Source organism: Austrofundulus limnaeus, unplaced genomic scaffold (genome assembly GCF_001266775.1).
Source record: "Austrofundulus limnaeus strain Quisiro unplaced genomic scaffold, Austrofundulus_limnaeus-1.0 Scaffold180, whole genome shotgun sequence".
NCBI lineage: Eukaryota > Metazoa > Chordata > Actinopteri > Cyprinodontiformes > Rivulidae > Austrofundulus > Austrofundulus limnaeus.
The window spans coordinates 574,225-594,491 of NW_013952582.1; the positions used below are offsets into that span (position 1 = coordinate 574,225).

At 37.7% G+C, this 20,267-nt stretch overlaps 2 protein-coding genes across 3 annotated transcripts in view; one reads left to right on the top strand and one right to left on the bottom strand.

Moving 5' to 3' along the window:
• cep89 (centrosomal protein 89) overlaps positions 1-20,267 on the top strand; it is a gene marked incomplete in the record, with an annotated part of 54,239 nt that overhangs the window by 18,449 nt on the left and 15,523 nt on the right.
• The window catches only part of zgc:165481 (E3 ubiquitin-protein ligase RNF182), a 17,350-nt gene continuing 2,056 nt past the window's right edge, over positions 4,974-20,267 (bottom strand). Inside the window, exons 1-2 of one of the 2 annotated variants that reach the window (XM_014017987.1) lie at positions 9,516-9,554; positions 4,974-7,599 (exon numbers count right to left, since the gene is read on the bottom strand). In XM_014017987.1, coding sequence (XP_013873441.1) covers positions 6,854-7,585 — 732 coding nt within the window. In that variant the 5' untranslated portion in view covers positions 7,586-7,599; positions 9,516-9,554 and the 3' untranslated portion in view covers positions 4,974-6,853. Of the gene's footprint in view, positions 7,600-9,515; positions 9,555-20,267 lie in introns of those variants that run through there. The other variant, XM_014017985.1, reaches the window with a different exon arrangement.

Below are 20,267 nucleotides of genomic sequence, written 5' to 3' on the forward strand. Positions count from 1 at the left end.
TATTTGAAATATATGAGTTTGTACAGTATGTAATGTATGAATATAATACTGTATACAAGTTTCACTTTTTAAATGGAATTACTGAAATAAATCTACTTTTTCATGATATTCTAATTTTATGACCAGCACCTGTACTTAAACTATACAATGTTGTAAAAGACTTTTAAATAAATTATGAACAGATTGTTGTTTATTTTTATAAAATAAACATTCAATTCAACTCCTTATCACAAGTGATTATTTGCATTTTAATTATTGAAAATTCATACAATTACTTTGGAAAACATTCTTTTTTCTTTATAACTACTGTACCAATGTCACTGTCAAATCCTGCAGAGAGCAGGAACAATTAATGTAAAACTGGTTAGTTTGATGTTGCTTGCCTCAGAAACAAATCTGTCTTTAGTCTTTACATGTGGTGAAGGTAAGGTTTTTAATATAATTTTGTTTAAGATTTATTTAAAACCCAGGTTGTAGATTCGAACTAAAAACATAAGCATGAAGAAATAACGCTTTAAATTACCTTTTTTTACTTGTTTTCAGAAAATAATAAGTAACTAGCAGCACTCAGAGAGTGCAAACCTCCACCAAGACCAATTTCCCCCATCCTGTAATGGAGTTAATGCGCAAAAGCAGAGATGGAAACACATTTGCCGAATAAATTAAAACATCTACAGTTTCAAAATAGAAGTCCAGCTAGCTTAAAAAAGTATTGATTTATTTAATGCCTCTAACCTCAGGAAAAGCTTCAACCTGTTTTTGAGGACATTTAATTTATACTAGTTGTCTTTTAGTCGGATGAACTCTTTAAGTTTATTTTTTATTTTAAGTAAAACATATATTTATATTTTTAATTCATAGTTAAAAACATTTTATATGTATATGGTACTGCTAATCTTATATAGCTGGGAAAGATTTAAATAAGCACAACTTGGGACTGAAGAGGATAAAACTGGTGGGGCACAGCCCCCCGTGGCCACCCCGACTTGTTGCGCCCCTGGTGACTGACAGGTGATATTCCACAGTGAAATGACGAGCTGGATCACCACACATCTCTGTTGGATGTAGCTGGTACAAGACTTTTCAAATTCATCTTCTGAGTTGTTCGTAAGCACCACAGAGCTGATTTGTTGTCAGGCTGAGCTTTATGGGAGAAGTTTTCTGTTTGAAGCCGCTCGGCCCTGTTAGAGCCGCTGCACTGTGCTTCTCTCTGCTGGATGCCAGAGACAAGAGATTTAATTTATGCGGCACTAATAGGGACAAGGCATTTATTATTTTGTGAATGTTTAATTTTTAATAAGCGCCATTGTTTGTTTTAGTCGCCCGCACGGGATTAATGGGAATAGTTTTTTCTGATCTCCGCTCTTCATCGTCAGCTCAGGTGGCCGCTCTGTTGCGCAATCAGCTGTGCGGTATGATCGGCCCGACTGGTGCTGAGGAGAGGTAGAGAAGTCATTTGATATGGCATTGTTTAAAGCACAATGAATCCAGAAAAACATCAGCACCCCAGAACCTGTTGCCTCTTGTCACTTCTTGATGTAGCGCTCGCCCTGCGCTGATGCACCGCGCGCGAGAGACTGGGTTCACTTCAGCCCGTGGGCCGGTTCAYGGACTGAACCACCGGCCCTCTGACCTGCGTACAAATAGCTCTCGACTTGATCTGGCCCCATTGAAATAATAATAAAAATGAACAAACAAACAAACAAACAAACAAACAAACAACCTCCAAGTCTGAAGTTCACCGCGTGACTCCTCTTCCTCGATCTTCATCGATCTGTTTACAGGACAATGTGGTGTGTTTGAGGAAATGTGGAAATTTGAAATATTTATGTTTAATAAATTATAATGGGAGTCAATGGACCTTGTGTTGGTCCAATACTGCCCCCTGCTGTATCTACTCAGTATGGAACTGCACCATAGTTTAATAATTATATTTAATCTCAATTATTGCAGTGATTACAATGTTGATATATTTGTAATTTGATGTATTACTATATTATTGTCTTATAAGCATAAGCATCTTATATATTATTGCTCTACTGTTGTAATATTATGCAGTTCTTTGTCAACGATCGTCATTGGCAATGTTGCCTCTATCTGCACACATAGAAAAAAACACTGGGATTGTACTTTCCCAGTACCAATGGTCTTGTGGTTAATGCCATAGCCTTTCATGTGGGAGATCRGGGTTTGAATCCCAGCTACAATAAGTTTAACAAAAAAACTATTCTAACTTCATATTTTCACACAATTACCCTCATTACAAACACCTGCTGACAGCCACAAGCTGGTACTTGATTAGAAAACACATTTGAACTTGGTCAGTTCATTCTGCAAGTCCACTGCTGCAGGCAATGACATGCTACAAGGCGATGCACACTTGTTTTTACRTCGTAAAAACCCATGTCTAGTTACATCTGGTTTTAACATTACTTTTATAAAGTTTTAAGTCCGTGCTGTGTAATCCAGTTCAAATGAACACTGAAAGCTGTCACTGTTTTTACAGAAGCCCTGTGAAAGCATCACAGCTTAGCCGATCCCAGAGGATTAAAAGGAAAAAAAATTCCTGTATCCGCATCGTGATCTGAAACATCACCAAAATTTAATGGTATGTTACTTGTGCTAGTATCCACATACAGTATGTTTTAAATGTCATGACAATCCGTCCACACGTTTTTGAGTAATGTTTTCCACAGACAGACTGACATAAGCGACCGAAAACATTACCTCCTCGCTCTTGGCGGAGGTAATAATCCCTGTGCTCAGGTGCACAAATAAGACCTAAAATCATTATGGCTGTGTTCACTGGAAGGATCACCAGTGGTTCTATAACCTGCTGCAGGGTTCACCTCTACATGACTTTTTCACACATTAAAGGACAACCATCATTTCTCTCTCTTTAATCTGTTGAGACTGCAGCTAAAGTCTGAAGTCCACATTAAGACTATAAAAATATAATATGACAGAGAGAAATGTTCTTCTGCCAGTGTGAAAATCCCTGAAAAAAGGAAAGTGAGAAGCTTTCATATCAAACACAGATCAAGATAGGATAAAAAAAATCTAATTATTCTTTTAAATATTACCACTGCCAGTCAACAGAAAGCTCAGATAAAAAAGTACAATCACACAAATGCCTGTAAGGATGTTTACTGTAAGACAGAAGCTGTATTTCAACATGAAACGATCAGCGGGAAGAATAAAAGTAGAGGAGAGAAGGAGATGTGAGGGATTGATTGAAAATGGTTTCGGTCATCTGAACCGATGGAGGAACAGATGGTGGCGGCAGCAGCGTGAATCCAGGAGTGTTCAGGGACATTTTCTCTGAGTAAATCACTTCCTCTTATCTTAGCGAACCGACGTCCTGCAACAAGATGAGACAGTGTCTGTTCGAGCAGCGCTCCTTATCAGTGACTTTACTGTGGAGCGTTTTCTCTGCTGAGACAGGGACTGAAGACTAAAAATGTCTTGTAAAAGGTCAGATGAAAGCAGTTGCTTTGAGCTTTCTGTTGCCTTATTATTTTCATATCTACAATTTCAGCAATAAAACTGCACCATTTTATGGATGGCATAAATTCGAATCCAGTGTCGACTTTTATCCTACTGATTATGTATTTTGAGATAGCAGTGTACAATTAATARAAGAATACAAATAGATGTTTTCTCTTAAATTAGATCATTTGTTGAAGGTTTTAATGCCCTCACCTTTGTCAAAATGTAAAAAATATATTAAAGYAACAGCACAGAGTTTTTCTCCTCACATCGTGCTTTTGCTTAAGATTGTTTATTCATCACTGGCTCTTACAGTAGTTGTTATCTAAAACACAGATGGATTTGCTGCTTCATCTTAAACTCTGTTCTCAGCTCTGAGATTGTTACCGTAGTTTTACCTGCTCATAAACTGAATGTACTGGGATTATGGGCTATAAAAAGAAACCAGATTGGGACTAAATTATTCATACATGATTAAAATTCATGCCACCTCACCTTCTGGGAAGAAAAAAAAAAGGAAAAATGTTCAAATTTCTAGTTAGGGCCTGTTTAACTATATCCAGGTCACAGGTGTGAACGGCCTGCTGCAGGCTGTCAGCACCGGATGAGTCCTTCTCCATGTTTGAGATTTTTCTCCTTTTTTTTAATTTATTTTTTTTGTAGATTACATTCTCTTCCTTCTACTCAATATTGAAGTTTCTCCTTCCACATTTTTGCTCACAATAGAAGAAAAACATTCTTCACTTACCTCTCCGGATCAGYCTAGTTAATTGTGCTTTTATACTGTTTTATATCTGAACCAGATGTTCAGAAATTCTCTTTCCATACTATATGTCCTTGAAAACGTGCCCAGTTTACTGCGCTGATTGAAATATTTTTCAGAGAGAAATGGTTCTTGTAATCTAGACGGAGTCGCTCTGTACATCAAGTCATCTTATGTGACAATTAGTTTTGTTATTTTATGATTAGGGGAGAAGATGGTTTTGATTAAACACAAGTCCTGAATAGTAGGTGTTAGATGGCTGAACTAACAGAGACAACAGGCTGTAATCTGTTATTAACAAATCATTGGAATTTGGGCAGAAAATCACATTTTATCACTGCCGGTGTCTGTCAGCAGTGCTGTTTTTTCTTTCTTTTTGTTTCCTTGTAAGTGTTTTTTTCTGTATAAAGCAGGCTCAGCACMTTATGACTTGTTTTTTGTTCATCTTTGTCAGTCAGTCCTTGAATCAAATGAGTTTAAAAGTTGCTTTGCGGAATCCGTCGTAAATGTCAAAGAAAACATTGCAGAGTTTATTTTTCTTATTTGACTACTTGTAGAAAACATATCAGCTGTTGCTCTTCGTGTAGTTTCAGGTCGGCTTCTTTTGCCATTGGTTGTACTGATTTTTCAAGGGTGACACAGGTTTTCAGTGTTTATCATTACAGCTATTTGGATTTATTTATTTTATATTCAGTCAGACAGAAGTAGACAACACACAAACCATATTGAAAATAGTTCATTTTAATTCATTGTCTCACAGCATCACTTAGTTGTGTGTTACTAAGCAAATGTTAGATTGTAGAAAACACAAGAAAACTAAAAGCGTGGGTGTAAAGACGGGTAGAGAAAACTGAACAGAAGAAGTTAACATGTAAAACAAACAAAACAAAAAAACAGACACAATATTAAAACCACTGACAACTAAAGTGAAGAACATTTATTACCTTATTTTAATACGGTGTTTTGGTGCTTTTTAAATCTCAAACTTCAAATGGATATTACTTTGTTTGCAAACCTATGTTAACACTCTTCCTAAATAATAACATTTTGGTCAGATATTGAGTTTGATTTGTGGATGGCGAGTCTAATATCCAGAATAACTACATTAATGTTATATATCAAGACTCTGAACTTTTACACTGAACAGCATGTAAAATACATAGATATGTTATTCCAGGTCATCCCTAATGATCAACATTACACTCAGAGGGTTCTAAATCGACTCATAGGTTAATTTTATGAATACATGTGAGGACAGGAAAGATGTTGTTGTCAAAGTATTTGGCACATGTTTGGCTCCAAACAAATACGGTGATGTAACTCATTAAATGTAAACCACACTGCTCATGAGCAGTCAGGTTACGTAGAGAAACATGTTTGTGAAATAATTTTACAGCCTGCAAACCCTTTCTCTGAAGGGCTGCCAGAAATGCCAGTTATGTCAGGGTTTAACAGCGTTCATTCTCAACGCCTCACAAGACAAATCTGGCTCAACAGGATGTGTGCAGAGCTGAAGGGAAAAGCCTGAACGTACTGAAATCTACACGACGTTGAACCACTGACAGACTGGAAAGTGTGCTGATGTTAGAAGAAGTTGTGAAGCTTACCGTTTATTTCGTCACAAATACTGAACTGATTTAAGCTAATAAATGACACGAGAAAAAAAATAATATAAAAACCATCGGTCCTAATCTAATTCTTAACAGTTACAGTCAAAGTGGACTTTTCACCTTGTGCTTAGTCATGTAATTATTGAATTGTTTCAGGTTTTGTTTCATTTTATGTTTAGATTTTTGTCCTGTAAAAATACATCACCACAATTTAAAGTTAAAATTAATTAGCAGAAATCAAAAAGTCACGATCCTCACCTTTTTGCCCTCAGAATCTATAAGCCTCACACCGTAAAAGTTTTTAAAATTTATTTTATAGTTTTCCAATCATAGATGTGCGAACAAACAAGACCTTTTTTGTTGGCAAATAATATGATCCTGGTCAGCACGATGGATTAGTGGTTACCACAGTTGCCTCACAGCAAGTTATAGTCATAGGTTCAGTTTCTCATTTGTTTAAAATGATTTTGTGAAGAACATTTTACATTCATGATTATGTTTGAACAAAAAGTTGAAAACCAAGGGTCCAGTTATGATTTGGTCTATTTTTCTTAAATCTCATCTTTAAAGATTTGACTTGGTGTGATGTTAACGGTCTGCTCTTTAATGTTCTGTTAGACCAGGTCATATGCAAACACAGAACAGTTAAAGGTCACAAACATACATCACAGGATTGCAGGTACATGTACTGTAGGCTCCCGCCACTCGCTGAGCTCGGCGTGGCTCTGTTCCTCTTGGCCAAGCTGGTGTCTGAGCTGCAGCAGYAGGCATAAAAACAAGCACAGCACATGACTGAAAATAGTCTTCTTATTCCATCTTACTGGCCTTTAATTGTATGACAGCAGCTGCCTGCTGGGCTCGTTACTAAGCCGGTGCAGAGCAGGAAGTTATTCTCGACTTGAGCTTCTTATCTATCCACAGAAGACAGCATCTCCCATGTTCTCTGAAGTTGACTCCTTCCTTATTGCTGGAACAACCGGTTATCATCCCATTAGCCTCTGGCGAAGCAATCACACATGCCCTGACACAGGCACTGGCAAAACCCGTAAACTAAGCAAACTGTCAGGCTCGATGGCACTAAACTAACACATACGATTCCAAGAGTCACTCTCTGGATCACTAACAAGTAGATTCCTAGAGGCAGCGAACCAAAATATAAGAAACCCAGCAGCCAGACCAAGATGCGTGGGACATGATTACAGAACTTAGGCAAGGGATCAGGATCAGCAGGCCCGTTAGAGCCTATTGACACGGAGTCCAGGCTCTGCTCAGCGTAGATATCAGAGCTGCCATTCCGGCTTGGAGAGCGCTGCGAGTCCCTCGGAACCTCCATTATAGTGATGACTAGGCAGTTGGAGGAGTCGCAGGACGAGCTGGTGGAGGAGAAACTCTTGGGAGTCAGGACCACCTCCCTGTTCTGGTCCGTGCTACTGGGCTTGTCCCGCATGGCCAGGTGGGACATGATGTTAACGTCGTCGGGCAGAGCGGAGACCTGGCACTCTGTGATCTCAGTCTGGTGTCGGCAGAAGGGGCAGGGAATGCAGCCCGCTCTGTCAGCGATGTCCAGGATCTTGATGAGGCAGCGGGTGCAGACCCGATGCAGGCAGTCCAGGATCTTAGGCTTCCGGTTGTGTGCATTGTAGCGCTGGTAACAGATTTTACACTCCAGTTCTTCTGGGGTCGAACAGTCTTTCTCTTCCGACTTGGTCTGAGGACTGCTCATCTTCAAGCCATGGTCTGGGGACACAAATGTAGACGGATAGAAAAACCGAGAGTTAGAGGGATAATTAACAGTGTTTAGATGATCTTAACTTGTTCTTTCATGTTTCCTTCAGGCAGATGTTAGAGAACAGACTGAAACAAGAGGATGTTTCTGTTCACAGCAGGAAAAGGTCAGAGCTCAGCCTTCTTCTCCGACAGCTCTGACTCTGTGTACCTGCTGCTGATGAATGATTTATGGCTTGGGAATTAGATCAGGGTGTCATCCCTGTGCCCTTTGTGGCAAAGCAAAAGCCACTACTGATATTGATCTGTGGGGAAAGGTGGCATGGGGGGAACAACTCAGCACAGAGTCATTGCAGCTGTTCGATGAAATTATGAAGCCCTGAACATAGTTTTTACATTATTGGTTTGTGGCTTCCTCTTTTGTTTTCTTTCTTTATTTTCACAAAGATTAAATAATGCACAGATGTCAAACTCTGGTCCTTGGGGGCCGCTATTCAGCATGTTTTCTTGTTTCTCTGTTCGAACACATGTTTTACACGAATGGATGATTAACAGGCTTCTACAAAATTTGAAGAGGTAATTGAATCACTGAATCAGGTATGTTGGAGCAGAGAAACAAGGAAAACATGTAGGATAGTGKCCCCTGAGGACCTGAGTTTGACCCCTGATAAAACCTTCTTCAGCTTTTCATGTGATTTCAATACTACATCAATTCCACTCATTGAAGGCATTCCTTCCTCTTTTTGATTGATAAATACACAAGTGGGCACCACAAACTACAAACTATTAAACACAACCCTTTACTTTAGGGCTGTGCTTGGTCTGTAAGTGTGTTTCAGACAGTGGTACATGTCCAAGTACGATACCAGGACCCTGTCCCCACAAGTTTTACCTGCAGAACATTGTTGATCAATGCTATACGTTTCTAACCTTTACTTCTGTACTATTTGTGCAAATAATCATGACAGACAATATTGTTTTAATCTGGCAAAATGGCAAAATATCTCATGAACCACTGTATTAGATTTTAATGAAACCATTAAAACCATTGGATGTACATCTACAAGTGATTTAGAGTCAACCCCAAAAAGCTAATTGATCTTAGCCAGCACAAAACTGACTTTAACTCCATCAGTTTTAAACGTTTGTAGCTACGCTCCCTACAACAGCCCTTGGGACCATGAGGCCAATTCCTTAACTTTTGCTGGAGACTAAAAAATGTTACATTTAATAGGGTTGACATTAAAAGATGGTACAAGAGAAGAACATTTCCGCTTTTATTTCCAGGTGTTTGAAGAAGACCAAATCAACTACAACTTCATAATTCTCAACATAAGATGATTTTAGTTTAAAACTCTGAAACGTGATATGAATTCCTTTAGCAAATGTTGGGCATTTTAATTTGAGATGTTTTCAAGGTCCTCACTTGTGTAATTTGTTTTAAAGTAATTATTTACTCCAACTTGAGATTATTGTCAAGTTGATCTACTCTGCTGTTTTGTTCGAGACTGCCCATGACATCCTCAGTTTGAGAGAAACATTAAAAAGGTGGAACAATTAGTACACAATCTGTGTTTAATCACTATAAAGCAACTAAACGTGCAGCAGAAATCCCTGTTTTTCTGCACCTCTATATGGATCTTGCATTAAATCATCAAGTTGGCCAGGCTTTGGCTACGTTCACACTGCAGGCAAATCCGACCCAAATCCGATTTTTTTGACCCATCTGACTCATATCCGATTTTTTTATGACAGTCTGAACGCGACAAATCCGATTTTTTCAAATCCGACCCAGGCCGTTTCAGTATGTGGTTTTAAATCGGATATATATCTGATGTTTTCAAAGTGACTGCAGTGTGAACGCTCATGTCACATTCATCTGACTTTTTCATCAGGAGGAGGGGGTGAAGGATCGATAAGACACTAACCTCAAGTCTCGCTGTTTAAATCTGTAGCTCCATGTGTTTACAGATCCAAAACACAAGTCCAGTTGCTTCATCTTTTTACTTTTCATTTTCCAAGTAGATAGTTTGATAATAACATGTCCAGCCTGGGTCGCGGAGAGTATCGATCCTACAGTTAGATACTCGGTCGATACTTTTTTCCAGCTCGTAGTTTCGTTCAAAAAAAAAAAAAAAAAGCTTCACTGGAGCATCKCGGTCAGAGGCAGCTTCAGATATAAGCACTGAACTAAAGAAGCAGGTCAAATAATAATTTAATCGGCTCTGATTAAACAACAACTTCAGATTCGATGCGCAAAATGTAGCATCCATGCTAGCTCTGTAAACAAACAAGCCGGCTGATGAGACGTCACGTCTTTTACTGCGCATGCGTGTCACATCAGTGCTGTGTAGCGTTCACACAGGGGTCTGATGCAGGTCACATTTAAAATGTAATGTGAACGTTCACACAAAAAGATCGGATTTTTTCAAAAAATCGGAACTGAGCATTAAGACCTGCAGTGTGAACGTAGCCTTTGACTCATTGCCGAGATTCCTTGCGTGACACAATTTATTGATTTGTTTTTCATGCTTATACAACACAAATAAAAGTCTGCCGCTGCTCAGTAATTTTAGGTTCAACTTGCTTTGCAGATACTTTTTATTATTCATAGTTGCGCAAATATACGTTGCTTGTTTTTCAACTTTTTGCAGTGATGAGGATACTATAATCAGCCGCTAGAAAGTGTTGACATGGCCATCTTTTTTTGTACAACCTAACCAGCGGCTCTTCTATTATTCATTTGTTAAAAGAAGGCAAGGGACCCGTGTGCATTCTGTAATGTATTCTATAAAAGGGGCAATCAGCAAGGTAAGCACTGTCATGGAAGCCAATTAAAAATGAAGTAGTGAATGGTAAGAAAGGTCCTGTAAAACCTCAGAAGAGGACTTTCATTGAGCTCAGCTGAAGTGTTTGATTCCTCACGTTGCCTCTTATACTGAACAAGCAACACCTCCCATCATAGGCAGAAAGAAAAGGCTGCTATCTTTTCATTTATGAACATAAAATATTAATTGAATAGGTGGATGTTGCTTTGGCAGACACCCAGTAGGACTTCCTTCGACTTGCTTATTGTTAAATATTTCAGCAACAGGTCAGTTGCATTAAAAAACCTTCTGAAGCATGTCAGAAAGAAGAACTTCTGGATCAAACCCAACAGCAAGAAGAAGCCCAGCTCTGATACTGTGCAAGAAAACAAAACAGATATACATGATTATGCATCTGCAAACACTCTGCATCCATTAAGAAAGTAGTCTGTCAGTATGCATCCTAAAACATTTTAGTTTCTTTCTGTATATGCTTTAAAACAATGTGATCATTCATTACATTAGCTTATTTTCTTCTTTATCCAGGCTTTTGCCTGCTAAATGTTCTTTTATGGGACATTATGACCACTACCTCTCTGTTAGTGTGCATATTCACCCTGTAATCAGAAATATATGTTTCAGTTTCCAGCCATACGTTCATCTCATACTTTATGTCAACTTCATACCTGTCATTTGAATAATAACTGATGTTTTTTTGCAACTCACATAGATGACAGCTACTTATAATGTAAGCTTGAAACTATTTTTTTTTCTTTTGGCAGGTGGTGAAGGGTGGTGTGAAGTTATAAATAAAGAATAAGCACAAATGTGCCCTTATAAAATGTTTACTGTCTGAAAAAATTCCTGAAAATAAAAAACAAACAAAACTATTGATCAGACAGTTTTTAGAATCCAAAACACAGCACATATTGTTCCTGGTTTTTGTTCTGACTAAGCTTCATTCCATTTTCTGTAGGGTCCCAGATGCTCCATTTCTGAATGCTAAATTTTAGTTTCTGTTGACAAAATAAAAGCTGTGGAAATGTGAAATTGTTCACTCTCTTTCCTTGAACATATCTTGTTAAACTAAACTTAAAAAGTCTAGAAATAATGAAAACGTTTGGTCATGTTGATGTTTGGAATGACAACATTTTGGAGTGAGTGAATTAGAGAGTCACAAGGAAACAAAATAAAGTGCTGGGGTGGGCATTATAAAATCTGAAATGCCAAAATATAAACCCTAACAGAACCAACATGGAATAATGAATAAAACTAATATATGCAAAAATAATAAAACGACAGAAAAGCAGATTAAAAACATTGTGATTTTAAGTGCTAATGAGAATAAAACATGCCACGTATGTTGTGTTCGCAGTGGCTCCACTCTTTTGGTTTTAAACCTGATTAAAGACCATGAAGCTGTTACACAAAATCAGTCTAAAAACCATTGCCAAAACAATCCCAAATCCTATGAATTAAAAAAAATACTTCTAATCAATTGGCTTTATTTTTGCCTTGAAAGGGATTTTTGATTTAAAGATTAAAGCCAAGCCTGAGCTGCGTTAACACAGCTGTAGAAGTCAACGCTTAGCTTCAGGCACAAGTGAATCATCACTGAACTGCACAGGTCAATACACCTCATAGCTTCTGACAACTCCATTAAACACTGTGTTTACCTGCTTGTATAGCCTGAGATAAGAGGAAAACTATATTACACACTAATTTTAGGCTTTATAGGGACTACTTAACTTGGAGGGATTGAAGTGATGATTAACTTTGTCCAAAAGTTCCCCAACTGTAAACTATAATAATAATTAGAGAAAATATTTCCATTGCATGTATCAGATTTTTGTGCTGTATTGTAAAGCTGACACCTTTTACATTTTATTTTAACTTATTTGAACTAAAGGTCTTTGTTAGGTTTGGTTTAAAAAAACTGCTTGACTAAATTAAGAAGTGTTTTTAGCTTGCTTTATCACTGGACTAACATGTACTCAGTAAAATCCCAGCCTGGTAGCTTAGCACGTTTGCTATAACAGAAGATAAATATTTTCCCCTCTGGTTTGGTGATAATGGTGCTGTTCAAAATACATCAGCTTTAAATTGCAGTCATAAACAATATTTTTTTCCACAACTTAAGCTGAAATGGGAGCAGCTAAAGCATGAAATAAACACAATATTTATTAGTAAAGTGAGTTTAGTTTGTTTTGTTTTGTTTTTTGGCCCACATTCAAATATTAACATTTCTGGACACTGCAAATGAAAGAAATCATTGCAGAGCAATACTTTTTGCTGCCCAAGTCAAATAGTTTCATGGATCATAAATATTTACCAGTACTGTCCAAAACATTTAAAATAAGAAAATAGCAGCTTATATATATATATATATATATATATATCAGAAGCCTAAGCTGTTTTCTCATGTATGATTCAGGATTCTTCCTTCATGCTGACAGAAGAGGTGGGCCACCCTCCCCAATCACCTTTGTTTTCTGTTTTTCTGGCAGTAATGACAGAGCTGACCTTCGCTGTCACAATGTCTTCTTGGTGAATCTCTAAAGTGACTCAAAGATTCTGCTGCTGTCGTAACGAGAGCATTCACACTAATTTATACACTAAATACATTTTAAAACAGGAGCAGCGCAGTGGACTTCTCCTAGTTAGAACCATCAAGAATATATTTTTTGTAAGCTGTGTAATGACATTTCAGTTTACCTTAAAAGTTTCCCATCAAATACAAAAATCAGCAGACCTGTAAGATTTTTTTGAAAACCTATAACAGTCCCTCCACGAGAACTTAACCTGAACAGRTCACAGTGGACGATGACTGATGGTCATATATCTTTAGCACATCGCTGTGGCTGATTTCATTTCCAGAATGAGATGTCAATCGCACCGTGCCCCCCAGTTTTATATTGTAACACTTTGAAATTGGCCAGATACACACAGGAATTGTCTGCAGGCCACTAGAATGTGGTTGGTCTCATTTCAAAGGCAGCTAGTGCAATGAGACACGTTGTTTTTGTCATTTGCAAATAGCGAGTGAACCTGTTTTTGTTTATTCCCTTCTTGTAATTTCTATTAGCCTCACTCTGTTTCCACCCAGTGTACCAGCATGCCTCCTCTTTGATATGCTGAGAAGGATGTGGAGTCAGCTAATTAGAGCAGAAAAGGTTAATATGTTTATGCATGCGCTGATGCTTTATGGCTTGTTAAATGGAGTTACTGCCGCGGGGACTTTAAGTAACATTTTGAGTTGGTGAATTAGTGGAATGGATTAAAGGAYATGATGTTATTACTGAGATTGTGATGTGGTAATTAAAATAACAGCCAACAAGCTTGTGAGAGGAAAGAAAGGTGTTTTTAATGCAGCTTTTACCCTCAGCTACAGCAGCACTTGGCACCGTGGCTAACTCTAGTGCACGCATACGGCATTGCAGATGCACGGTTGTGTTTGTGCAGGTCGTAACACCTAAAAGGTGAAGTTTAGCTGGATTTGATTTTGGACTAAATACATTTTTATACAAGTTAAAGTCACATGATAAAACGTTCTGTCAGTCAGTGCACCATAATTTACTTACACCCTGTTTAAAAAGTACTCCTTGCTAGTTAGCATAAAGTTATATTCATTTCTTAGAGTAACGTTCACAGCTAGCTTGGAGTTTTTGAAAGTCTGAAATGAGGTTTAGACTGATAGCAAATCGAAGCTCATTCCCTGCATTTTGCACAATTGGCTTTATTGTCCCCGTGCTGGTCCTTCAGCCCCTCTGTGACTCTCCTCAGAGACATGTGACTGCCCATCGTTATTGTTGATCAGCAAGATTCAGCCATGCTGCATTTCTTCCTACTTAACTCATTTAGTTACTTAAAAAATAGAATCTTATCAACACCTCTGGCCACCAAACTTGGCTTCATCTAATCAGTTTGATAATGATCAGACCTCAGTTCTTCACTAAATCAGTTTTATTTACTGGTAGTTATCAGAGCTTATTTTGTTCTTTTTATTCTATTTTCTTTAAACTGTAAGTTTATAGATTTTTTTGAAGAGGTTTTTAACAAATGCACTGTAGCAGCAGTCCTCAATTGAAATCATTCAACACTGCAAATAATGTCCACCTAAACCAAGTTTAGTAAATCAGTCTCAAAACAAGATCAAAAATACTTTTTGGCTGGATATAAGATTTTAAAACTTGGTAAAATGGACAGTTTTTGCAGTGAAGTCTTTAGTATTTTTGTCGTCAGTGTGTGGAGAAGGTCAGGGTCCCCGGAGCAGCAGTTTGGTGGGGGGACGGATGGAGGTTTCTGTTGCACAGCCGTTTGTTCAGGAGGCTAAATGTCACCCCTTCAGCTGGCCTGATGCTGGTGCCTCACGCCTCTCCTGTGTGCCTCCAGACAATTTGATTCTCTGACTGTGGCTCTACAACAGACAACACCAGTTTCATGTTGCTGGATGCAAATGGGAGTTAACATGGCTACTGGGCAGAGACGAAGACCAAATCAAAGTCAAGTTTTCAACTGGCCTGCTCCCTGGTTTTTACTGGAATATTTAGACTGCCTGGAAACGGTTGGAGCTACCTTTTTTTATTACTGCCAATTATTTATTTGTTCTTTTTGCAGATTACAGGCTTTATATCCTGTTGCTCTTAGCTTTTTTCTGTCTTTTGTGTATTCGCGCGTCACAACCACATCCACATGTCTGTGCTTATCGCCAAAAGTTGAAGGTGGATGATTATGCTTTTGCACATTGTAGGGTTTTACCATATTTGTGTGGCCATGCATTGACTTCCATTCATTTCTATAACCCCTTACCTTAAACCTGACTAACCTGACATTCCTAATCCCAAACCTAAACCTAACTTGAACCAGTTWCCAAAATATCTCATGAATCCTCTGACATACAGTTAAGTCCATATCTATTTGGACAGAGACAACATTTTCTTATTTTTGGTTCTGCACATTACCATAATGAATTTTAAACAAAACATTTCAGTTGACGTTCAGACTCTAATTCAGTGGTTTGAACAAAATTATTGCATTTAAATTTGAGGAACTAAAGCTTGTTTAAACACAATCCCTTCCTTTCAGAGGCTCAAAGGTAATTGGACAGATTAAATAAGTGTAAATAAAATGTTCATTTCTAGTACTTAGTTGAAAACCCTTTGTTGGCAGTGACTGCCTGAAGTCTTGAACTCATGGACATCACCAGACGCTGTGTTTCCTCCTTTTTAATGCTCTGCCAGGCCTTCACTGYRGCGGTTTTCAGTTGCTGTTTGTTTGTGGGCCTTTCTGTCTGAAGTTTAGTCTTTAACAAGTGAAATGTTCAATTGGGTTGAGATCAGGTGACTGACTTGGCCATTCAAGAATATTTCACTTCTTTGCTTTAATAAACTCCTGGTTTACTTTGGCTTTATGTTTTGAGTCATTGTCCATCTGTAGTATGAAACAACAGCCAATCAGTTTGGCTGCATTTGTCTGGATCTGAGCACACAGTATGGCTCTGAATACCTCAGAATTCATTGGGCTGCTTCTGTCCTTGTGTCACATCATCAGTAAACACTAGGGACCCAGTGCCACTGGCAGCCATGCATGCCCAAGCCATCACACTGCTCTGCTGTGTTTTACAGTTGATGTGGCGCTTTGGATTATGAGCAGTACCACGCCTTCACCATACTTTTCTCTTTCCATCATTCTGGTAGAGGTTGGTCTTGGTTTCTTCTGTCCAAAAATGTTCTTCCAGAACTGTGCTGATGTTTCATATCAAAGTCCAGTCTAGTCTTTTTATTCTTGATGCTTATGAGTGGCTTGCASTGTGCAGTGAACCGTCTATTTACTTTCATGCAGTCTTCTCTTTATTTGAATATTGAGCCTACCTCCTGGAGAGTGTTGTTCACTTGGTTGTGGCTGTTCTGTTCACCATGAAAATTATTCTGCTATCATCCACCACAGTTGTTTTCCATGAGTGTCCAGGTCTTTTTGCATCAATAAGTTCACCTGTGCCTTTTTTTTCCCCTCATGACGTACCAAGCTGTAGATTTTGCCACTCCTAATATTGTGTCAATTTCTTGGATGTTTTTTTATTTTCTTTTTCCTGTTTTGTATCTTAAGTATGGTTTATTTCACCTCTACGGAGAGCTCTTTTGACTGCTTGTTTTCTTCACAGCAAAACCTTCCAAATATAAACACCACACCTCAAATCAACTGCAGCCCTGTTATCTACTTAATTAAGAATGACACAACAAAGGAATTGTCCACACCTGTCCATGAAAAAGTCTTTGAGTCAATTGTCCAATTGCATTTGGTCCCTTTAAAAGCAGGGTGGGAACATGTTAAGGAACGGAACTCCTAAACCCTTCATCTAATTTTATTGTAAATATCCACAAATGAAAGCTGAAAGTCTGGGCTTTATGTCCATGCATTATATAACTTTAACTTGAATATGTGTAAAAAACAAACAAACTTGATGTCAGTTTCCAAATRGACATGGACCTAACTGTATTTTAAAGAAAGATTTGTCTGAAACATCTACATTTTTTTGTTTCTTAATATGTTATTCTTTAATTTGTAGTGTTAGTTAGTTAGTTTGAGCCTAGTGGCTCCTCTTTATGCACGTTGTCTTCTTCACCACAGCACCTGTGGTGTTTTGTGGTTTCAGTCATTCACATTTGTGTTCAACAGCAGCAGCCTGCCCAGCAAAACTCTCAGTTTTTATTCCTAACAGGTTCTGTGGAGTTGGCTGAGGAAATATCACAGCTGGTGAAATATTACCAGATGATGCTTACGATAGAATTTCTTTTTTACTTGAAATTACCTCTGTTTATTCATTGAAAGAAAGATAAAGTAGCGACAAAATAATTCAAATGTCTGTAGAGTAAACAGAATCAAAATATGCTGTTCAGTGATACACCAAGATTTATCTTAAAGAGCATTTATTGTGACAGAATCGAAAATGAAGTAATTTAGTTTCTGTCAATGTGCCACAAAACATTTGGCTTAGAAAAATGTTTGCAATGAAATGAGCTGTCTTTTGTTGAAGAAATTATTGAGGATTTTGCTGCAGACTAAATAAACAGTACAGGCTTATATCTTTGTTTTCCTCTTCCTATACTTTTGGTTAAACAATGACACAGTAATGGTATTTTGTAAATGATGTGCTGGTGCACATGATGTAGATAAATTGTGGGTGATTCCATTTTTAATACATTACTGACTTAATTGTGCTTAAAAAGGAATTATTTATACGTTTAAATGAATGTTTGTTTCTGTTGATGATAAATTTTTTATTGTACTACTAGGATTTAATTTAATTCTAGCAAAAAATATTAAGAGAAATGTGTGCCTGGACTTTACATTATTTATCTAAAAAAAAGTTTAAAAAAAGTGATTAGTTTATTATATTTTGATCAAGCATCATTTTACCAAGTGTTTTACAAGTTGAAAATATAAACCATTCTTAAAAAAATCACCTGACACCTTATTAGCCAGAGATTTAAAAGAAGATCAAGAAATTACAGAATTGTAGCTGTTTTGGTTAAACCTTGAAAATAATATAATGCTTAATCTCACAATGCCATAGGGTTGGTAAATCTCTCCTTATAATATTTGACATCATTGTGAAGCTTGGAGATTCTTCTTTATAATACTTTGTGGCTGGAATTCCCAATGACATCATTCCAGACCAATAAAAATCACGTTTCAAATTGGCACTCTCATAAACAAAACTAGCTTGTTGCCAGATCAGGTGATAAATCACCACATTTAAACAGACTACRTATATGTTTGAAGCCTTTTAGATATAGACTCAAAAAATAATAACTAATATAAAAAATTTCTCATTTTGCCAGCGTGGGCCAGAAATGTWTGCTTGTGCACATGTCAGGAAACAATTAAAAAACTTTAAATGTGAAGAAATGAACAAGGCATCAGATATCCTGATGCATCTCATTAATCCAGGTAAAAAATCAAAAAGAAATAAATTGTATAGGTCCTCTGGACGGGTTCTTCTCTAATGAAACGTTTCGTCTCTCCTCCAAGAGACTTCTTCAGTCTGAGAGTTTCAGGCAAAATTCAGGCTTTTAAGCCCTGCCTCCATGTGACTGATACTCACATCACATGGCTATCGTTGACACCTAATTAACACTTATTGTTAACAGGGGGTGGAGTGATACTGCCAATGGCAGAGCTGTAGGAGGGGGACAACTGAAAATGGAGGCCTCCACCTCTGTTTAATGATGGACGGTCTTTCTTCACAAAAATGGCTTCTTTTGCTCCTCTCTCAAACCAAGGTTCCTCTCTATCAAGAATGAGAACATCCTCATCTCTGAAAGAGTGACCGCTGGCCTGTAAATGAGTGAAAACTGCAGAGTTCTGGCCATTAGAWKTAGCTCGTCTGTGTTGGGACATTCTTTTGAACAGTGGCTGCTTTGTTTCCCCGATGTATAACTGGTCGCAGTCCTCCTGGCACTTAACAGCATATACAATATTGCTCTGTTTGTGCCGGGGCACCGGATCTTTGGGGTGAACCAGCCTTTGCCGTAATGCGTTTTGGGGTTTGAAAGCCACTGGGACATCATGTTTAGAAAATAAACGTCTCAGTTTATTTTGCCTGAAACTCTCAGACTGAAGAAGTCTCTTGGAGGAGAGACGAAACATTTCATTAAAGAAGAACCCGTCCAGAAGACCTATACTATTTTTTTTCTTTTTAAGGCATCAGATAGTTTTTCTAAAGTCTTTGCAAGAGCGTTCAAACTTACAAGACAGGCAAGAAAAAAGCCAAACACTTATTCGAACTAACCAAAGTTTCTTTTTTTTTCTTTATAACTTGATAAATCTGAGATGTTCAGAGTGTGAATCAGAGTCACAAACAGCCTCAGGGCCTGAGGAGTTATACCAGCGTTCAGAGTATTTTATTTAACGTTGGATTTATTTCTGCTGACATGCATAACAAGCTGTGTCACTCAATAAATAATTTAGGTTGTGTTGTTATGAAAACAGAAACAAGTATTTTAGTGATTTTTTTTTTACCTTAATACATCCAGAAATTTAGTTTCCAACCATCAAACACAACAAACTCACACTAATCTTAATATAAACAGCCATACTTGATTCATTTCTCATTTCATTTCCTGTCTCCATATAGCACACCCTTACATAAACAGTCATCAACATTTTTAGGGTTTATGTCGGGAGGGGAATTAATCTATCTCGCATGCAATTCTTAAAATGTATTGTTGGCTTTTTTCAGTAATGTTTCCTATATACAAATATTATTTTGTGCTGGTTTCTCTGTTGCTCCCTACAAACAACAAACAAGAGCAGTTGGGTAAAATCTGCATTTTGTTAAAGGCTCATGTTTGAATTATGGTGACAGAACAAATCCTGGTTTGTCATTATCACTTCCGAGCCTCAAGGCTTGTCAGATTCGCCCCACATTTCTAATTTGTAATTAAAATAAGGCTGTTTGCTTTACTGCTTTTGTGAATATTTCCACAAACAAATGCAGGCAATCAACTAAGTCAGCAACTCATTCTAATGTCAGTTGAAAGTGTCGAGGGCAATTTGTTTGTTTGTAACGATTTAACGAGCAGAGTGATAAACTCCTGCACAAACCGTACTCAGAGCTCGTCTTCCTCATCAAAACTCTCTCAAACTGCAGAGCAGTAAACATGATATCTACCCTTCCTCCTGAACATTTATTTATCTGCTTCTTTTGCTGTCTTACATTATCTTTCTTTGTTTTAAAGGTCACTCTCTTTTGCTTTTGTTGCTTTTTGCCAGTATTATCCTGTATTCTGTCATAGTGGCTCATATTGCAGTAACACGTTTCCACTTGTTCGAGTGTGTGTGCGTGTGTGTGTGTGTGTGTGTGTGTGTGTG